We start from the raw sequence: 15,373 nt of genomic DNA on the forward strand, positions 1-15,373 counted from the left end.
GTCACATATTACCCTTTTCAACAAGTTTAAATAAGTCTCAAAGCTCCCCAAAACATGTATGTGAAGTTTCTTACTCTGATCCTTTACTTTAGCATGTCTATAGACCACTCTAGAACAAGCTGTTTCTGTGTATCTCGCTTTAAATGCAAGTTAGCATGCCCCGCTGGAAGGGGGTGTGGCTCGGGATTTTTTACATCATGCCTGATTGTTTATGGTGAGAAGGCAGACTCAGAGGGCAGAACAAAGGTAAAAATCTCAAAACAGTCTGTTTGAGCACATTTTTTCTAAAAAGTGGAGCAGGCAAATGACGGAGAGGATGGACTTTTCTAATAATCGGGGCGTTTGCAGATCAGCTAGAGACACATATTAGTGTTCTAAAAACATGGTAAAGTGTATTTAGCATAATATGTGACCTTTAAGCATTGTACATTAAATGCATAGACAAACATTCAAAATGTGTTTTTGTGGGGTTATAAAATATAGTGGTTGACAAGTAGTGTTGTTGGTGGGATGTGTGTGAATGGGATGTGAGACTTGAATGACGTTGAGCTTCATTTATGTTTGTACCTTTATAAATTTGTCTATGTCTATGTTATTGAATCCTCTATAAGAAAGGCAGGTGGCCTCCATATAAGTGTGTGAGTCTGCCAGGAAAGATAAAGCCACTGCTGCTGTGCCAGCTTAGTGTATGCAGGCCGGGCTGAGGGGTAAGAGAGAGTTCATTAAGAGATTTCAAGGCACCTGAAGTTCATTTGTCTCCCTCAAGCATCAAAACAGGATAATAAGGACAGAGGAGGGGGAAATGGCAAGAGCGAGTCGTGTCTACTTTTTTTTCTTTACCCTCTCTTTAACAATTTTCTCTTTTAAATACCAAGGCCCTTTCATTCTTATCCGTAACTTGTCTAAAAAATTTCAGTATAGAAAATGTCTTAATGCATTCCAATGTCAAGGTTGATGCAGGGCAAACATGTTTCTTAGTACAATGCAGTACAGTTCAAGAAAATAACTCTGGATAATCATTTTCTATCAATTCACAGGTCATTTGTACTGCCGATTCAAATAATTACATAGTGTTCTCATGAAATATAGACTTTAATTCATCAGCAGAATAACATACTGTACTCACTGCTTATTTGAATGTCACATAAACGTTTTCAGATCACGGTCATTTTGTGTAAATTTACATGCAGTGTGAAGATACGAGCATAGTAAAGAGCGCTAGCATTATCATGCTAACAGAACAATGTGGTGTGAGTTGTTTTGGTTTCATGCTGGTGCCCAAGGGCGAAATCTACTGGATCAAAAAATCGTATATTCTTCCTTTAACAGTTGAAAGTATTAATTGAGTCATTATAAGACGGTTTAAGAAAATGTAGCAATTTTCAATTTAAAATGTAACAGGTAGAAGAATGTGGAGAATTGGACCTGGAAATGTGCCACAAATTCTATTGAGCCTTTGCATAATTAATGGGGTGCATAATCATTTAGTTTCTGCTCCTGGCTCCCTCACTCAGTGTACTTTTGTATCTATATGTGCACTCCTGCCCTGCACACGACCAGTGCTCAGGCTAATAAATATGCCCTTATAATCCTGCTGCTGGTGTCATCCAAGTGTCACTCCTAGACATAAGGCAGGGAGACAGTGGGGTGCTCCTTACAGAAAGAGTGTGTGTGTGTGTGTGTGTGTGTGTGTGTGTGTGTGTGTGTGTGTGTGTGTGTGTGTGTGTATGTGTGTTCTTAATTTCATCTCGCATAGCCAACTGCATGGTTGTGATTTTCTGTTGAGTGCATGTTAATGTGCACGTGGGTGTGTGTGCCCTGCATAGTGTGCATGCACGTCTGCGGGACTGATTAAGATACTCTTCTTCGGTGGGGTGGGACACCTGGTCTTGGTGGGAAAATGGGCTCTGGGCCACCAGGGCAAGAGGGGAGGATGAGAGAGTGGCAGGGACAGGCAGAAGGGAGGTGAGAGGAGCTACAGGGAAACACTGTTATCCACTTCCGCACCAAAAGGACTTTTAATTTAGCCACGGTCGGATTAGACCAAAACACATGGCAAAGGTGGAGGGACTCAGTGCTGCCAAGCCATTAGGTAACTTCATTCGGGCAGAGTGACAACACAAAAATAGAAATACTGTACGGAAACAAATTCACACACAGGGACTTGCACGATAACAGAGCAAAAATAACGAACCATGCATGTACTCAGAACTTAAGCTCATTGACCTTTGGAATCTAATCAAAGATGATATAGCTTACACACTGAGGAAAAGCAACTATAAAAATATTTCCAATTACTGCTTTGGGTTACAATTCATTCAAACATTTCCCCAGCTATGATCAGAAAATGCAGGGACAACTAATGTGTGTGATATGAAGAGTGTTACCTCATATACTACAACTTGAAAGGTCTAGTTATGTCATGAGATCCTCTGTGTAATATCAACTTTTACATGCCATGAATCACAAATTCGATAATAACATTAATTCTGATGATACAAGAAATGGAGCAACAACATAAGAGAATAAACTGTATCTTCATCTACAGAGGCGAGTCTCCTCTACCTGTTGAAGTAACTTCGACACTCTGAAATCAAATTAATTTGAAATAACCAACCTAAGGTCTTGAAATCAGCGTAGAAGGTTGACTATTGCTAAATGGAGATCAGGTCAGGGCACAAGCAAATGAGTGAATGAGCATAGGATAGATGCACTCATACGCACGCACGCACGCACGCACGTACGCATACACACACACACACACACACACGCACACACACACACGCACACACACACACACACACACACACACACACACACACACACACACACACACACACACACAACCACATTCACAAACACATCCAGCAAACATAAAAAAAGCCTGAGGCAGTCTACAAGAATGAAGTAACAAAGCTAAGCAGGAGTGGCAGTTTTCTTGGTGTCTGCTTAGGCTTAGAGTAATTGCTGCATGTCTGTCATTGCCGACGAAGGCGAGAAAAATGTCTTCCTAAGCTGCTCCCCTGCCTGTTTTGTTTGCTGCACTTGTGTAAAGTGGGAGAAAAAAGTGTCATTCATTGAATGCAGCTATTCTTCCCATGACAGCTTCATATCTGTGAGTTGGGGGGAGGAAACCCCAAAAATCATCCTTTCTACTGGTAACACCTTTGACAGGGTGTTAAAAATAAAGGCCCCACCTCTTTGTCCAGCATGGGTGAGCGCACACACCTACAACGTCCCACTCTAATAAGTTTTTACACACCCACTCGACAATGTGCAAGAACTAACACATGCACATACACACACGCAGGCAGCAGTGATGGGTGTCTGTGCTGAGTGAATGGGTGCCCCTTTTAACCCTGATCAGCTAATGTCCCAGTGTTAAAACAGCTAATCAGAGCCATGAAAGAGGGACAGAGATGCAGCTGAAGAATTGAGAGCAGAGTGGAAGGACTCTCCTCTTATACCTTTACAACTACACCTGCCTCTCTGCCAATCCTCCCGACCCTGTCTCACGCTTCCTCCTGAGCTCCTTCGCCCTCACTTTCATATGCAGCAGGCAAATGGGTCAGTTGCCATGGTAACAACTGAGAGGCCAGGGATCTTCTAGTCTATTAAGAAAAGTGGGGGATCCTCATCCCTCGCCAACCCCACATACAAACTCATTTAAAGCTCCTGAGAGGAATTTTTGTTTTATTTGTTGTTTTTGGCTCCCCCTGTGGACAAAGTGGCATCTCTATTCTCTTTGCTCTTCTCATGCAAAGGTAGTGTTTTTTGATTCAAAAATTATATATATATCCTGTTTTCTTTAAGTAGTCAAATGTAGCCTATCACACAATGTGAATTCTGCTGTGAATTTTTCTTCAGCGTGCTGTAACACACTTTGTCTGACTCCTACCCACAGGCAGTGGTTACAAGTGTAATATATATATATATATATAGGCCTAGGCCTAAATAATCAATCTTGTGGCTGATGTTCTTGTTTGCTTTTGTAGGTTACAGCCATAACCAGCAAAAAACTCTTCACAGGAGCTTAACTGTGTACTGTGAGGTCAAAGAGCTGGATGGTTTGTACGTGGTAGGGTTGGGTTACGTGAAAATCCCAACAGTACAAATGCATACTGTACATGCACAAGCAAATTCAAATTATAAGTGAGAGTCAGTCAATATTTAAACTGGGACTGTTCTGCCAGCACATTTTGTTTATACACCTGCTGAAGTAAAGGCCTGTATCAAAAGTACAGTCAAATGTCAAATTTCTCGATGTCGGGGTAACACTTAGATAAGGTAGTTTACTCTTGCATATACATCAATCAAACCCAAACTGACCAAGGCATTCTGCACATGCTCCACTGTCCCAGCAGCAGACCTTGACCCGGAAGTCAAACAGCATAAATGCATAGAACAAAGCAGAGAAGAAAAAAAAATACAATATCAACATGGCAAATGCTTGAGTGAGAACCAAACAGATTTATGGTCAGACAGATGAGATAACATTTATGTTGTGTGAGCTAAATGATTTTTACATGTTGAAGTACATGGATGGAAGGAAAACAGTTTGCTGCTTGCTAACTTCTTTGGCGATTTTTCTTTTTTCATGTGAGTGAGGTAATAGGTCAACTGGCAAAAGGACCGATAGTAACTAGCTGAAAGGGGACACATTACCATCAACCCTAGCACAGCCGGCGCACTTCCGTCAATAAATAAATTATTTTCTGACAATGGACAGCTGTCAAATGAAATGGCCTAACTGAGCTATAACTGTAGCTCAACTTAAATGTGCATGTTAACGTACTGATTGATGAAGAAGTTTGAGGAAAATGGATGGGTCAACTTAATAGTGCACTTTAACCACAGGACTATTTAATGTTTTCAACAACTTTGCCGAGTAAAATGTCAAAAACAAAACAAACCCTGTATCTGCAGCTTGCTGTAAGTTATTGTCTCTGACATCCACCCAGTGGCAGCAGTTTTAACAATCAGTACCAATATGTCTACAGAAATAGTCCATCATTATGTTGATTTTCCACTTTGTTGCTAAAAAGATGTTTCAGTAAATACTGTATTTTATAACCAGCTAAAAACTTTTCACAGGAGCTTAAACAAAGACATAATTTGGACCCTCACCATGAACTTTCCCTTAATTGTACTAAACAATTACGTTAAATCAAAGTCTTTTGACAGATTTTGTGAGAATCAATACATCAAATACAAAATGAAATATTTATTATGATATTTGTATTGTGTAATTGTTTTGGAGGAACTGTGTACACTGCTTGGCTTCTACAAATTTCTATTGTTTTAATATATTCAAAACTATTACTAAATATTAATACTAGTAACTTTTTGCATAAAAGTGTTAATTTAAGATGGTGATGCATCTGTGGCAATCTCTCTGTATAAAAGTTTATAAACTTCCCTGCAACCTTAACAGAAGTGACTTTTTAACCTCCCCATGAGCCCGCAGCCAAACCTGACCACTAGTTGTTCTGTACTATAGAGGTAGCTACACTGCTGGTGTGTAACCCTAGATATTTCAACAGGGAATCAAATATTGAAAGGCTGAATTGAGATGATGAGAAGGACGAGTAAAGGCAATAGGACTGTGATGTAGTAAAGGAGTGCCGGAGGGAAGGACCGCCAGCTAGGGTGACTAAGGGGCACGAGATAGGTGCAGGAGAGGTCTTTTTGGTATTTTTTTATGATTTTCTTTATACTAGCAGTTCATTTTAAATGGTTGCACAATTACATTGTAAGCAGGTTACAACTGTGTCTACAATTTGTTTCCCAAAGAGGCCATCTCTGCTCAGTAAAGCAGGACCTGCAAAAACAAAACCTGGGAGCAGACATAACTAGTCTTTGACATTACCTGGATATTGTATACTATTCTCAGTGACATAGACAAAGAAAGAGAGAGTGTGAGAGAGAGAGAGAGAGAAAGAGAGACCCCTGCGGCTCACACCCTGACGTGTATGTTACGCTCTATTAAATTAGCATGAGCCCAATATTAAAATAATAACATTTACCTCCACAATAAATGCTCTGGGTTCCAAAATCAATACCTTCACCCTCTAATGCCAAAGTATCATTTCAAGTAATAAGAGCAAAGTTGTTGCATTATATTGAGCATTAACAAAAAAAAAGGACTCAGAAGGGCATGCACATATTATAGATTAAATAATGTCATTTGAAATGTCACAGATTCCCATACGAGTTAATAGAGTTACATTCTTAATATTGTTGTTGTTTTTTGAAGTGGTGCTGATGAAAAAAAGAAAAGAAAAGGCATTAATGTGATAGTGGTAATGGAAAAAAGGAAAGACATTATTTTCATAGAGAAGTGTTTGTCGTGTGTACACATTAACATTTGCAAAATTGTGTCTTTTACATTTAAAATTTTAAAACAGAAAAATAGTAAATAAAAGGCAAGCCTGCTAAGGAAAGGTTTACTTTGTGCTTAATTGCTGGAATGAAGTGTCCTTCATGAGCTCAATCAGAGGAACTAAAGGACGAAAGACTCATATCTCTGCATCCACAAAGCAAACCTATTAGTATTCACTCAAAAAAAAAATCCATACAAATCTGCAAATCAGAGAGAAGAAATCATTGATTGAGGCACACAAATGAATTAGTGAAATAAAAAGAAACAGAAATGTTGGAGTGGAGTGATGATTGTATCATCTTTGAGTTGATGGAGTCGAGTCTAAAGGTGAGAACAGAATGATGGGGAAGTATATAGCTGAATTGTGAAGGCCGCTGTCATGCTCTCATATGGCCTTATTGGATGAGCCACTCTCGAGGTACTCAGTCTCCATTCAGAGCAGGAATCAATGGCTCCTGATTAGATTTCGGGGGTTACCATCCTGTTTTTGTTTGTTGTGACATCTTCTCTCGCTTTGTGAGGTCTCTGTGCTCCTGCCCAACAAAGGCACCACCTCCTTGGATGGAGAAAGAGGGAGATGGGGAGACAGGGACTGGGGGGAGGGGGCATCATTGTGAGGGATCGTCAAGGCTGTTTCTCCTCGTCCCTGGTTGTGTTGCATTCTGCAGGATAAAATGTAAGCATTTGTGTCCCCATGTATCAACCTTGTGGGTTTGTTACCATGTGATGGCACAGCATTTTCTGTCACGTACCACAATGTGTTAAGTATGTATCAGGTAAGAGTGTATGTGTCTGGTCTGAAATGAGGTCTGATGGATTTGTCTCCCTCTCTGTCTATTCCTAAATGTTCCGGCTACCATCAGCTCCTACTTTTGCTTTCTATTCAGCAGAGGAATGGGAAAATTCAGAAGAAAATTATGCAAGAGAAAGACATCAAGGAACGATGATAGCGCAACATTTTTGATGTCAGAAAAAAAACGGTCAAAGCCACATTGTGTGCTTTGTTTGATCGTATCTTCAAATGGTATGAACTGGGATGGAAAAAAGTTGAAGAAAAGCAGCAACACCATATGCCTCACTTTGTTCTGTATGTGTCATCTGTGAAAGTATGATGCTGTTCAGTGCAAATACTTCTGTAGGAACTTTATTGTGACCAATGTTAACCAGAAGCTTGTAATCTCTGAGGGAATAGATCCTGTAACTGTACTGTAACCACGCTGAGGCCAAGCCTCACAGCCATCACAAGTAAACCTCCTGTGTGATAAGGGGCTGAAAGAATCCGATAAGCTCTAAATCTAAACAGGGCTAAAGCATCTGCCTTAATAATAAATGTACCATGCTAAAAGGTTACTTGAACTGCCGAATTTAAATTTAATTGAGGCTATGTGTTGAATAATTAATCTTTTTCCCAGGGAACACAAGGCGCACTGGACAAGCCAATGCAGAGCGCCTAGAGAGATAGACACAGAGAGAGAGAGAGAGAGAGAGACAGAGGCAAAGATGGAGGGAACACTGCACCAACCCACGCCACCATCCCGTGAACCCTGCCAGAACGCGACCAGCTATACAACACAGTCAGGGCATGATGTCATCCACCACATCATCACCCTGGTAACCGGACTGTGTGTGTGTTTGTGTGCAGAAGGGGAATAGAGAAATCAACCTTTCCAAATCTGAGCACAAGTGGGAGAGAGTTAAAAAAAGGCAAAGCCAAGGAAAAAAAAAACAAAAAAAAAAACAGAATCAAAGCATTCGCAGGAAAAAAAAGACATGATGAGATGACGGTGGGGATTTTTGTTGTTATTATTGTTTTCGGGGTACAAAGCCATTATAAAGTGAAGCGTTTAACGTCTGTCTTTAATGTTTGTATCAGTTTACCCCGCCTCCTCCTTTTCTTTCTCTGTAGGTATTTCAGTTGGAGGCGTCTCCTCAGATCTGTGCCTTTTAATGCTGACTGCCGCAAATCTTTTGAGGCCGACTACAAAAGCAAGCAGTAAACTTTTCCCCCTGAAGGAGAAAGTGAGGAGCGCTCGTTGGGATTGCACCGCTCTGGGGTGTCTCCTCTTCCGACACAGGCTGATCTGAAGATGCACTGACTGGCTCCTGAACAATCACGCACCTGAAACCGGGGGGAAAAAAAAAAAGCTGGTTTCGTGTGTCAAATGTGTGGACTGTTCTTTGTTTCCATTTTGTGCGCTTTTATTTAAAGTTGCTGCATGTTTCAGATGTTTACGATATACTGTGCGATCGTAATCACAGTTTTATTGCAACAGTCTGCCCAGCAGCAGCAGCAGCAGCAGTCCTGGTTTTCTAGGTTTTTTTACCCGCTTCTTTCGCTGTCTCTCTTTCTCTCTTTCTCTTCCCCCCCCCATCAGCCCTCTCTCTCTGGGTGCGCCTCCCCTCCATTGTTGATCTGACTCTGGGCTCTACATTGCTGAGGTGGCGGATTGTGGCGGAGAGATGCCTCTGTCAGAAACGTGCTTATCCTCCTGCTCGAGCCACCCTCTTATACATAAAATATCAAACATCTGAGGGACAATATGCTGACCTGCTGTGACCTCCACACATGCGTATGCACACAAAAGGGACACACTTGTCCAACCACACGCTAACACACACACCATGGGAAACAGAGACACACACACACACACACACATGCACAGTTGAATGCTGGCATACAGTGAGGCACAGACACACACACACATAGACACAAACGCTTAGAGAGCTCAAGTCGGCTCACATCCCCCACTCGTACGTGCCCTGACTTTCTTCCATCACCACCGCATCCCTCAGATGATGTATTTGCGACATCTGGCGGCGCTTGCTATATTCATGGGTACCAAGATACAACGCGTGTAGGAGGGAGAGAGAGAGAGAGAGAGAGAGAGAGAGAGCGAGCGAGAGAGCGGAGAGAAAAAGAGCTGTGGTTGGCGGGGATGGCAGAGCGGCTGAGGAAAAGCAAGAGAAAGAAAGAGCAGGGTGAACAGAGCAAGGGAGAGGAGCCCTAATCAGGGGTACATAGGGGTACAGATTCATAGGTAAATATTCTATGAGTTGTGCGGCGTTAAGGCGCAAGCACCTTACATTTCAAAGCAAAAGGCTTGGGTACCCCCTAGTGGGCGCCCAGTGGCAATCTGGCCCTTTTTGGGTTTTGGGGTAGGGGGGTTGCTGGTGTGGGGTGCCATGAATCCATAGGGGTCAGAGGTTAGCTGCCTTGAGTTGCAGTGACATCATGACAATGGGACACTTCTCAAGCCTCAGAAACACAAGCTGATCATTCTGCCGAGGCTCAGGCACCAGGCCCCTCTTTTCCCACACATTCACACCCTCTGCCAGACAGCCAGGGAGCAAGCAAGCGAGAGAGAGAGAGAGAGAGAGAGAGGGAGCGACAGAGCAGAGGGGTGAATGTGTAGGCCTCACCCCCAGACACCTCCTCTTCCTACCCCCCATCTTTCTTTCTTTCCCTCTCCCTCTCTTTCTTTCAGGGGCTAGATTAAAAGAGATGGCTTAATTCTGTCTAATTATCTTCCCTTACCCTCTCCTTGCTTCCTCCCCCTCTTTTTTCCTCCCTCTTCCTCTACTTATATCTCAGTATGTGGATACTAATTAGCTGATGTGAGTTGTATCTGATACACAAACAAACCGTAATCATGTAAAAAAAAAAAATATATATATCCCTGCCTTTTTAAAACATTTCACATGTTCAGCATCAACAAGAACTTTAACATGTTTCTGTTCCCTCCTGAGGTTGTATAGACATAACCCACTGGGGTCTTTGTTGTGGAAACTTGAACACTAATAACATGACTGATGATCAAATTGCTCAGATAATTGCCAGACATAAGGGGAAAACTTGATAGAAATGCCCCCAAACACTGTGTACTAAACCTACAGCATTATAGCAATCTAAACATGAGAAATCACTCTAACTCTGTTAGCTCAACAATAAACAATACATTTCACTCACATATTCATTTGCTTTATGTAATAATACTGCAATCTCTGCGTGTGCATGGATTTGTCGAAGCGTGCGTGAATGCATGCACGTTACATAAGCAGAAATCACATTAATGAGATCATACACTGCTGTTGAAAGTGCTAATTAGTTGCTGGGCTAAGGGTGAGGAAACTAGGCGAGGATCCTTGTGACTTGAACCATTGTTTTCTAATCCCCTCCACACATTCATAATTCATTCCATCATGGACGGCGATGATACAACAGCGCTCGTTTTGTCTCTTTCTCTCTCTCACTGGTTGGGGAGATGACGGTTTTCTTTTTTCTCCTCTTTCCTTCTTGCTGTGAGGTTTCACTGCGTTCCTAATAAAAATGTGCGAGCGAGGGATGTTCGCCTCAGGACCCAGCTGTCGGGCCACTTTGACAGCTTCATTTGTGGTGTCGCTCTTTGATCCTTCCTGTCACTGATATCCAATGCCACTGAACATACATTTGCCCCCCCAACCCAAATAAATAAATAAGTGCTGAGCTGTGCAGTACAGGCACGCTTTTTCAAGCTAGTTGTCTGTTGGTTACATCTGCTGTGAACTAGCTCGCCTCTACACACCCTCCGTTTTCTCTCCCTCCAATGCGGTGATGCATCGACACCCCCAGGGCTGATCCCTTTGTAAATGCTCTCTGACATACACACACATACACACAGTCAAACAAACACACACACCATCCTGAACAGAAATAACAGCAGAATCCCAACACTTACTCCCTTTGCATAGCATTTATTCCCAAAGTGCACCATTACTGTTTGGAAGAGAATACGAGAGAGAGAGGCGTTGTTCAGATATAAAGAGTGAGGTGCAACACTAAACAGGAGACAGAAAAATACAGATACACCTGATGGGTTGCTATACAGAGAAAAGCAGATAGCAGGAGGGTGAGCCCGTGGGGGACTGATTATGATCGGTGCTGTCATGCCCGAGATGCTGACATGACAGGGATATCAGCCATATCTGCTCTATATCTGTCTCTGTGTATCTGCTCGACAGATATCATTCCACACTGGCCTCACACTGCACGGACGCAACAAGCTCAACAGTAAGTGACGATCTGAAAGACTTGTGTAATGTTACAGTATGTCAAATGACACATTTGTCTGATTTGATTTGAACATGGGTTCTAGAGAAACCACCACAAACCAAATTTAGAAATTGTTACCACATAGCAAATTGGCAGGTGTACACAAACCCAACTCCCAATCCAACACATGAACAATGTATCAAAAGAAACTTCACGTGTAATACACAGCTACTTCTGGTGGCACTCACTTGCTGCTGCTTTCCGCCTGCCCTTTTTGGCAAAAGACCTTGACCCCTAAGTCCGGGCAATTAACCTACAAGGCAGTGATTTAGAGCATATATCAGGCCCAAACCGACCTGAGCCCACTCATGTTATCTCCGGGCTCGTCTCATTAACTGTATTTATGGGCCTGAGCCCGACTTAAACCTAACTTTTATTTTAAAGTTGTCTTCATAGTTAAAGTTTTAAATTTGAATTTGAATGACATGAATCTGTTCCGAAGAGATCTTAATGAGCGCAACACAGAAGCATGTTTTAGATTTGTAAAAAAACTGCTTATTCATTAGGATCCCTGAAAACCCGGATTAAAACACACACACACAAAAAAAACCCAGTTGAAGATCGTTTCATTAAGTCTACATTACGGAAGTTATTCGCAAGCCCGTCTCTCTCTAGAGGAAGGGGCTGTCTCTCACTGTCTCGTATTGGTGGAGAATTAAATGAATAGTTCCGCAGTGAAAGCCAGGCAGAAAAACCTGCACACTATTCATTAGAAAGAAGCCTCAAACTTGTTTTCAACTGCGTTAGTTTCCTCCACTTAAAAAACTCCCAGTCATAGTTTAGTTTGAACTTTGTCTTTGTCACTCTGTGAAACTAGTTCTATGTTCTATAAGTATGTGCGTAACCATTGAGAAGGAAAGAGGCAAAGCCGGGAGGAGCTACTGTAGCGCAGGCACTAGATGAAAGTCTGGTGTTGCAACTGGTTACACCTGTAAGATATTAATACCTGTTTTGATAACCCTTTAAATTTAGGTAACATATACCATAACTAGTTGCTTATTAGCATGCTTATTAGTAGCATACTAGCTGCTCATTAGTCATTATTAAGTGCTTATTAGTACCCTACTTTATATGACCATAATCTATAGCTAATAGGCCATTAACTAAGAGTTTGCACTCAATATAATACAATAGCTTTATTTATATGGCACCTTTAAAAACAAATGTTTACAAAGTGCTGTGACAGACAGAGCAAATACAGCAACACGACAACAGAACAGAGATCAACAGAGAGGGCAAAATTGTAAAAATGCAAATAACAGAAATAATATGGAGTCAACAGGCAGGTATGGAGATGCAGTTCAGTACAATGAAGGAAAATTAGTTTAAAATCAACCAGGAGAGAACAAAATTAAAATTGAGGGAGAGTGGGACAACATCACATCACAGGCTGTAAACACAGAATGAAGATAAAGAGAAGTGATAAACAGGAGATTGGTTAAATGAATAAAGCAACAGAGAGCTGAAGAGTTAAACGATAAAAGGAGTAGGAATTTAAAAAGACTAAGAGCAGTAAAATGAATACAGGAAGGGATACATTTAAAGGCTAAAACATTTAAAGAAGAGAAAGATAAAAAGGTTAAAATCAATAAAATTAATAAAAGGAAGGGATAGATCTTTAAAGGAGAAATCACATAAAAGCAAGTCTATGAAAGTGAGTTTTAAGAAGTGATTTAAAAGATGCCATTGACTCTGCCCGCCTTATATATGCTCCAATTTACTGATTATTGATGGTAAGTTAGGAAGTTGTTCTTTCAGGCTGCAAAAAGTTGATACTGCAACTGCTATATGTTCACTATCCTCACTTTGAATACTTTTCTTTTTAACAGCTGCTCTTTTCATGAACCTAAAGCATGAATGAACTTTTTCCAGTTAATTAAATACACTTGCTGCACATGGTGAATGTTGATGCGAAGGAGAAATCATGATCACAATATTTGTTTTAACCTCAAAGTGTTGTTTGTGGCTTTTACCTCACCAAATGTGAGACAGCACAGCCTCTGTAAGGGTCAAAGTTCTTTCCTCTGCACGTCTAATCTCCGCCCGACGAGATGTGCAAGGACAAAAGTGTATCACTTCCTTCAATAGAAATAAACGTCTACCCATCAACATCATTCAGGCGGCAATTATGTTACGCTTTAAAGTGTATTAGGCAAAACAAATTAGTAATAAATAAACGTGATTGCTAGGAGACAGGGCTGAATGAGAACGTGATAAGGGATGTGAAAGAGACGACTATGCTGTGAGACTCAAGTGAGTTACAATCTCTTTGGCTCGATAATATTGGGGTTTTTCCCGCTGATATTAAAGACATGAGCCAAATCTCTTCCACTGGAATACCTTGGTTTCCTGCAAATAAAGCTAATTATTCATAGTGCTTTAGTAATTTTCACAATTATTTAAAAGAAAAACGTCCAGATTTTTATTTTTTTAAATCAACCACAGGGTCACCTACATCATACTTTGTCTTTGGTGTGCACTTTTAAATATGTATTCCCAGCAATACTAAGATTAAGTCACATATGCCGATATAGATATAGACATAGTGTACGTTTCGGAGAACCTCCTTGAAACGTCTTTACTGTTGGCAGGCTTGGAGATAACCGCAGGCATTTTGACCTCTTCACCAGGCATGTGGGCATCAAAACTACAGACCCTACGGATCAGCCTTGGTGGAGGTGGGTAGGCCTTTCAAGACAGAACAAGAGAAAAAGAGAGATTTTCCAACTTTTGCTCAGAGTGATTTTCTTCTTAAAGGATCTCAAGAAAAAGTGTGTGTATGTGTGTGAATGTGACAACGTGGAGAAGATAAATAGAAAAGAGGAGTGCAAGAGAGGACTAACCTTGTAAAAAAAAAAAAAAATAAGGATGAGAGCGTGGAGGGAGCCAAGCCACCTATAAACTTTCCCTCCTTTGTCAAATGTGTGTAAGTACTGGATGAAGAGTGGGTGCAGGGCTTTAAGAAGGGCACTGGGAGAGAGGCTCACCTTGAGGGGAGGAACTGGAATGAAGGAGGGTTAAAAACTTCCAACAACCGGACTCCTTTATGAGACGGTGTAGTAAGCAGAGCATGGGTAGATACCGGTAGGGTGCATATGAAGACTGTAAAGGCCTCAGAGTGAGGCTAACCTTGAGAAACAGTGAGGGGCAGAGGCAAGGTCTCCCACACGGTGATAAGAAGAGCTCTTTTAGACGGCTGGAGGAGGAACACTCAGACAGGAGGCTGACTGATTGCAAGGTACAGCCCAGGGGTCACACTCTGACTCAGGCAGGGCAGAGCTACTGAAAACACACATCAACTGGGCTAAGAAAGCCCGCCCATTCACATATACTGGTCCACACACAGACACACACACAAAACTCTCTATACCCCTCTGACCAGTGTTTCATCATTACAACTCGAACTCAAGACGAAAAGAAGACAGATTAGAAACATGATGGAGTGATAGGAGGCCAGATAGGAAGAGACAGGACAGGGAGGCTCGACAGTAATCTAAAAGTCCTCTCCGATGATTGTCATTGGCATTCTTACAGACTGGCATGTAGCAGTACAATATGCCAAATAATACCACTCATCATTCAGTCTGCTGCAAAGGGTAAAACCTGTATACATAATGTCATAAGGAAAAAACATTCCAAAAAGGTCCATCTAAAGAATCCATCAAGATCACTGAATGTCTCCAGTGGCAAATTCAATCAAACGGGACATTCTTAATAGTCATGACAAAGCTACAATACAAAGATAAACATAACAAGGATAAAGAAAATGAAAGAGATGAAGAATTGATTCCTGCAGAGGTAATTCATCTCAGAGGGAAAGATTCCTAAGCTTTTCCTTTAAGTTTTTTTTTTTTTTTTTTTCTTTCCCTCCTTTTCCTTTTCCTTTGTCTTCTGTCAAAAAC

At 41.4% G+C, this 15,373-nt stretch overlaps 2 protein-coding genes across 3 annotated transcripts in view; both read right to left on the reverse strand.

The window, feature by feature from the left end:
* The window catches only part of kiaa0825 (KIAA0825 ortholog), a 116,437-nt gene that overhangs the window by 40,870 nt on the left and 60,194 nt on the right, over positions 1-15,373 (reverse strand). The gene's annotated exons all lie outside the window — the stretch shown is intronic.
* Positions 5,686-15,373, reverse strand: part of mctp1a (multiple C2 domains, transmembrane 1a) — a 229,893-nt gene continuing 220,205 nt past the window's right edge. For both annotated transcript variants that reach the window (XM_061037961.1, XM_061037960.1), the window contains one exon: positions 5,686-10,480. In XM_061037961.1, coding sequence (XP_060893944.1) covers positions 10,459-10,480 — 22 coding nt within the window. In that variant the 3' untranslated portion in view covers positions 5,686-10,458. The remainder of the gene's footprint in view (positions 10,481-15,373) is intronic.

Source organism: Labrus mixtus, chromosome 5 (assembly GCF_963584025.1).
Source record: "Labrus mixtus chromosome 5, fLabMix1.1, whole genome shotgun sequence".
In the NCBI taxonomy this organism is placed as follows: Eukaryota; Metazoa; Chordata; class Actinopteri; order Labriformes; family Labridae; genus Labrus; species Labrus mixtus.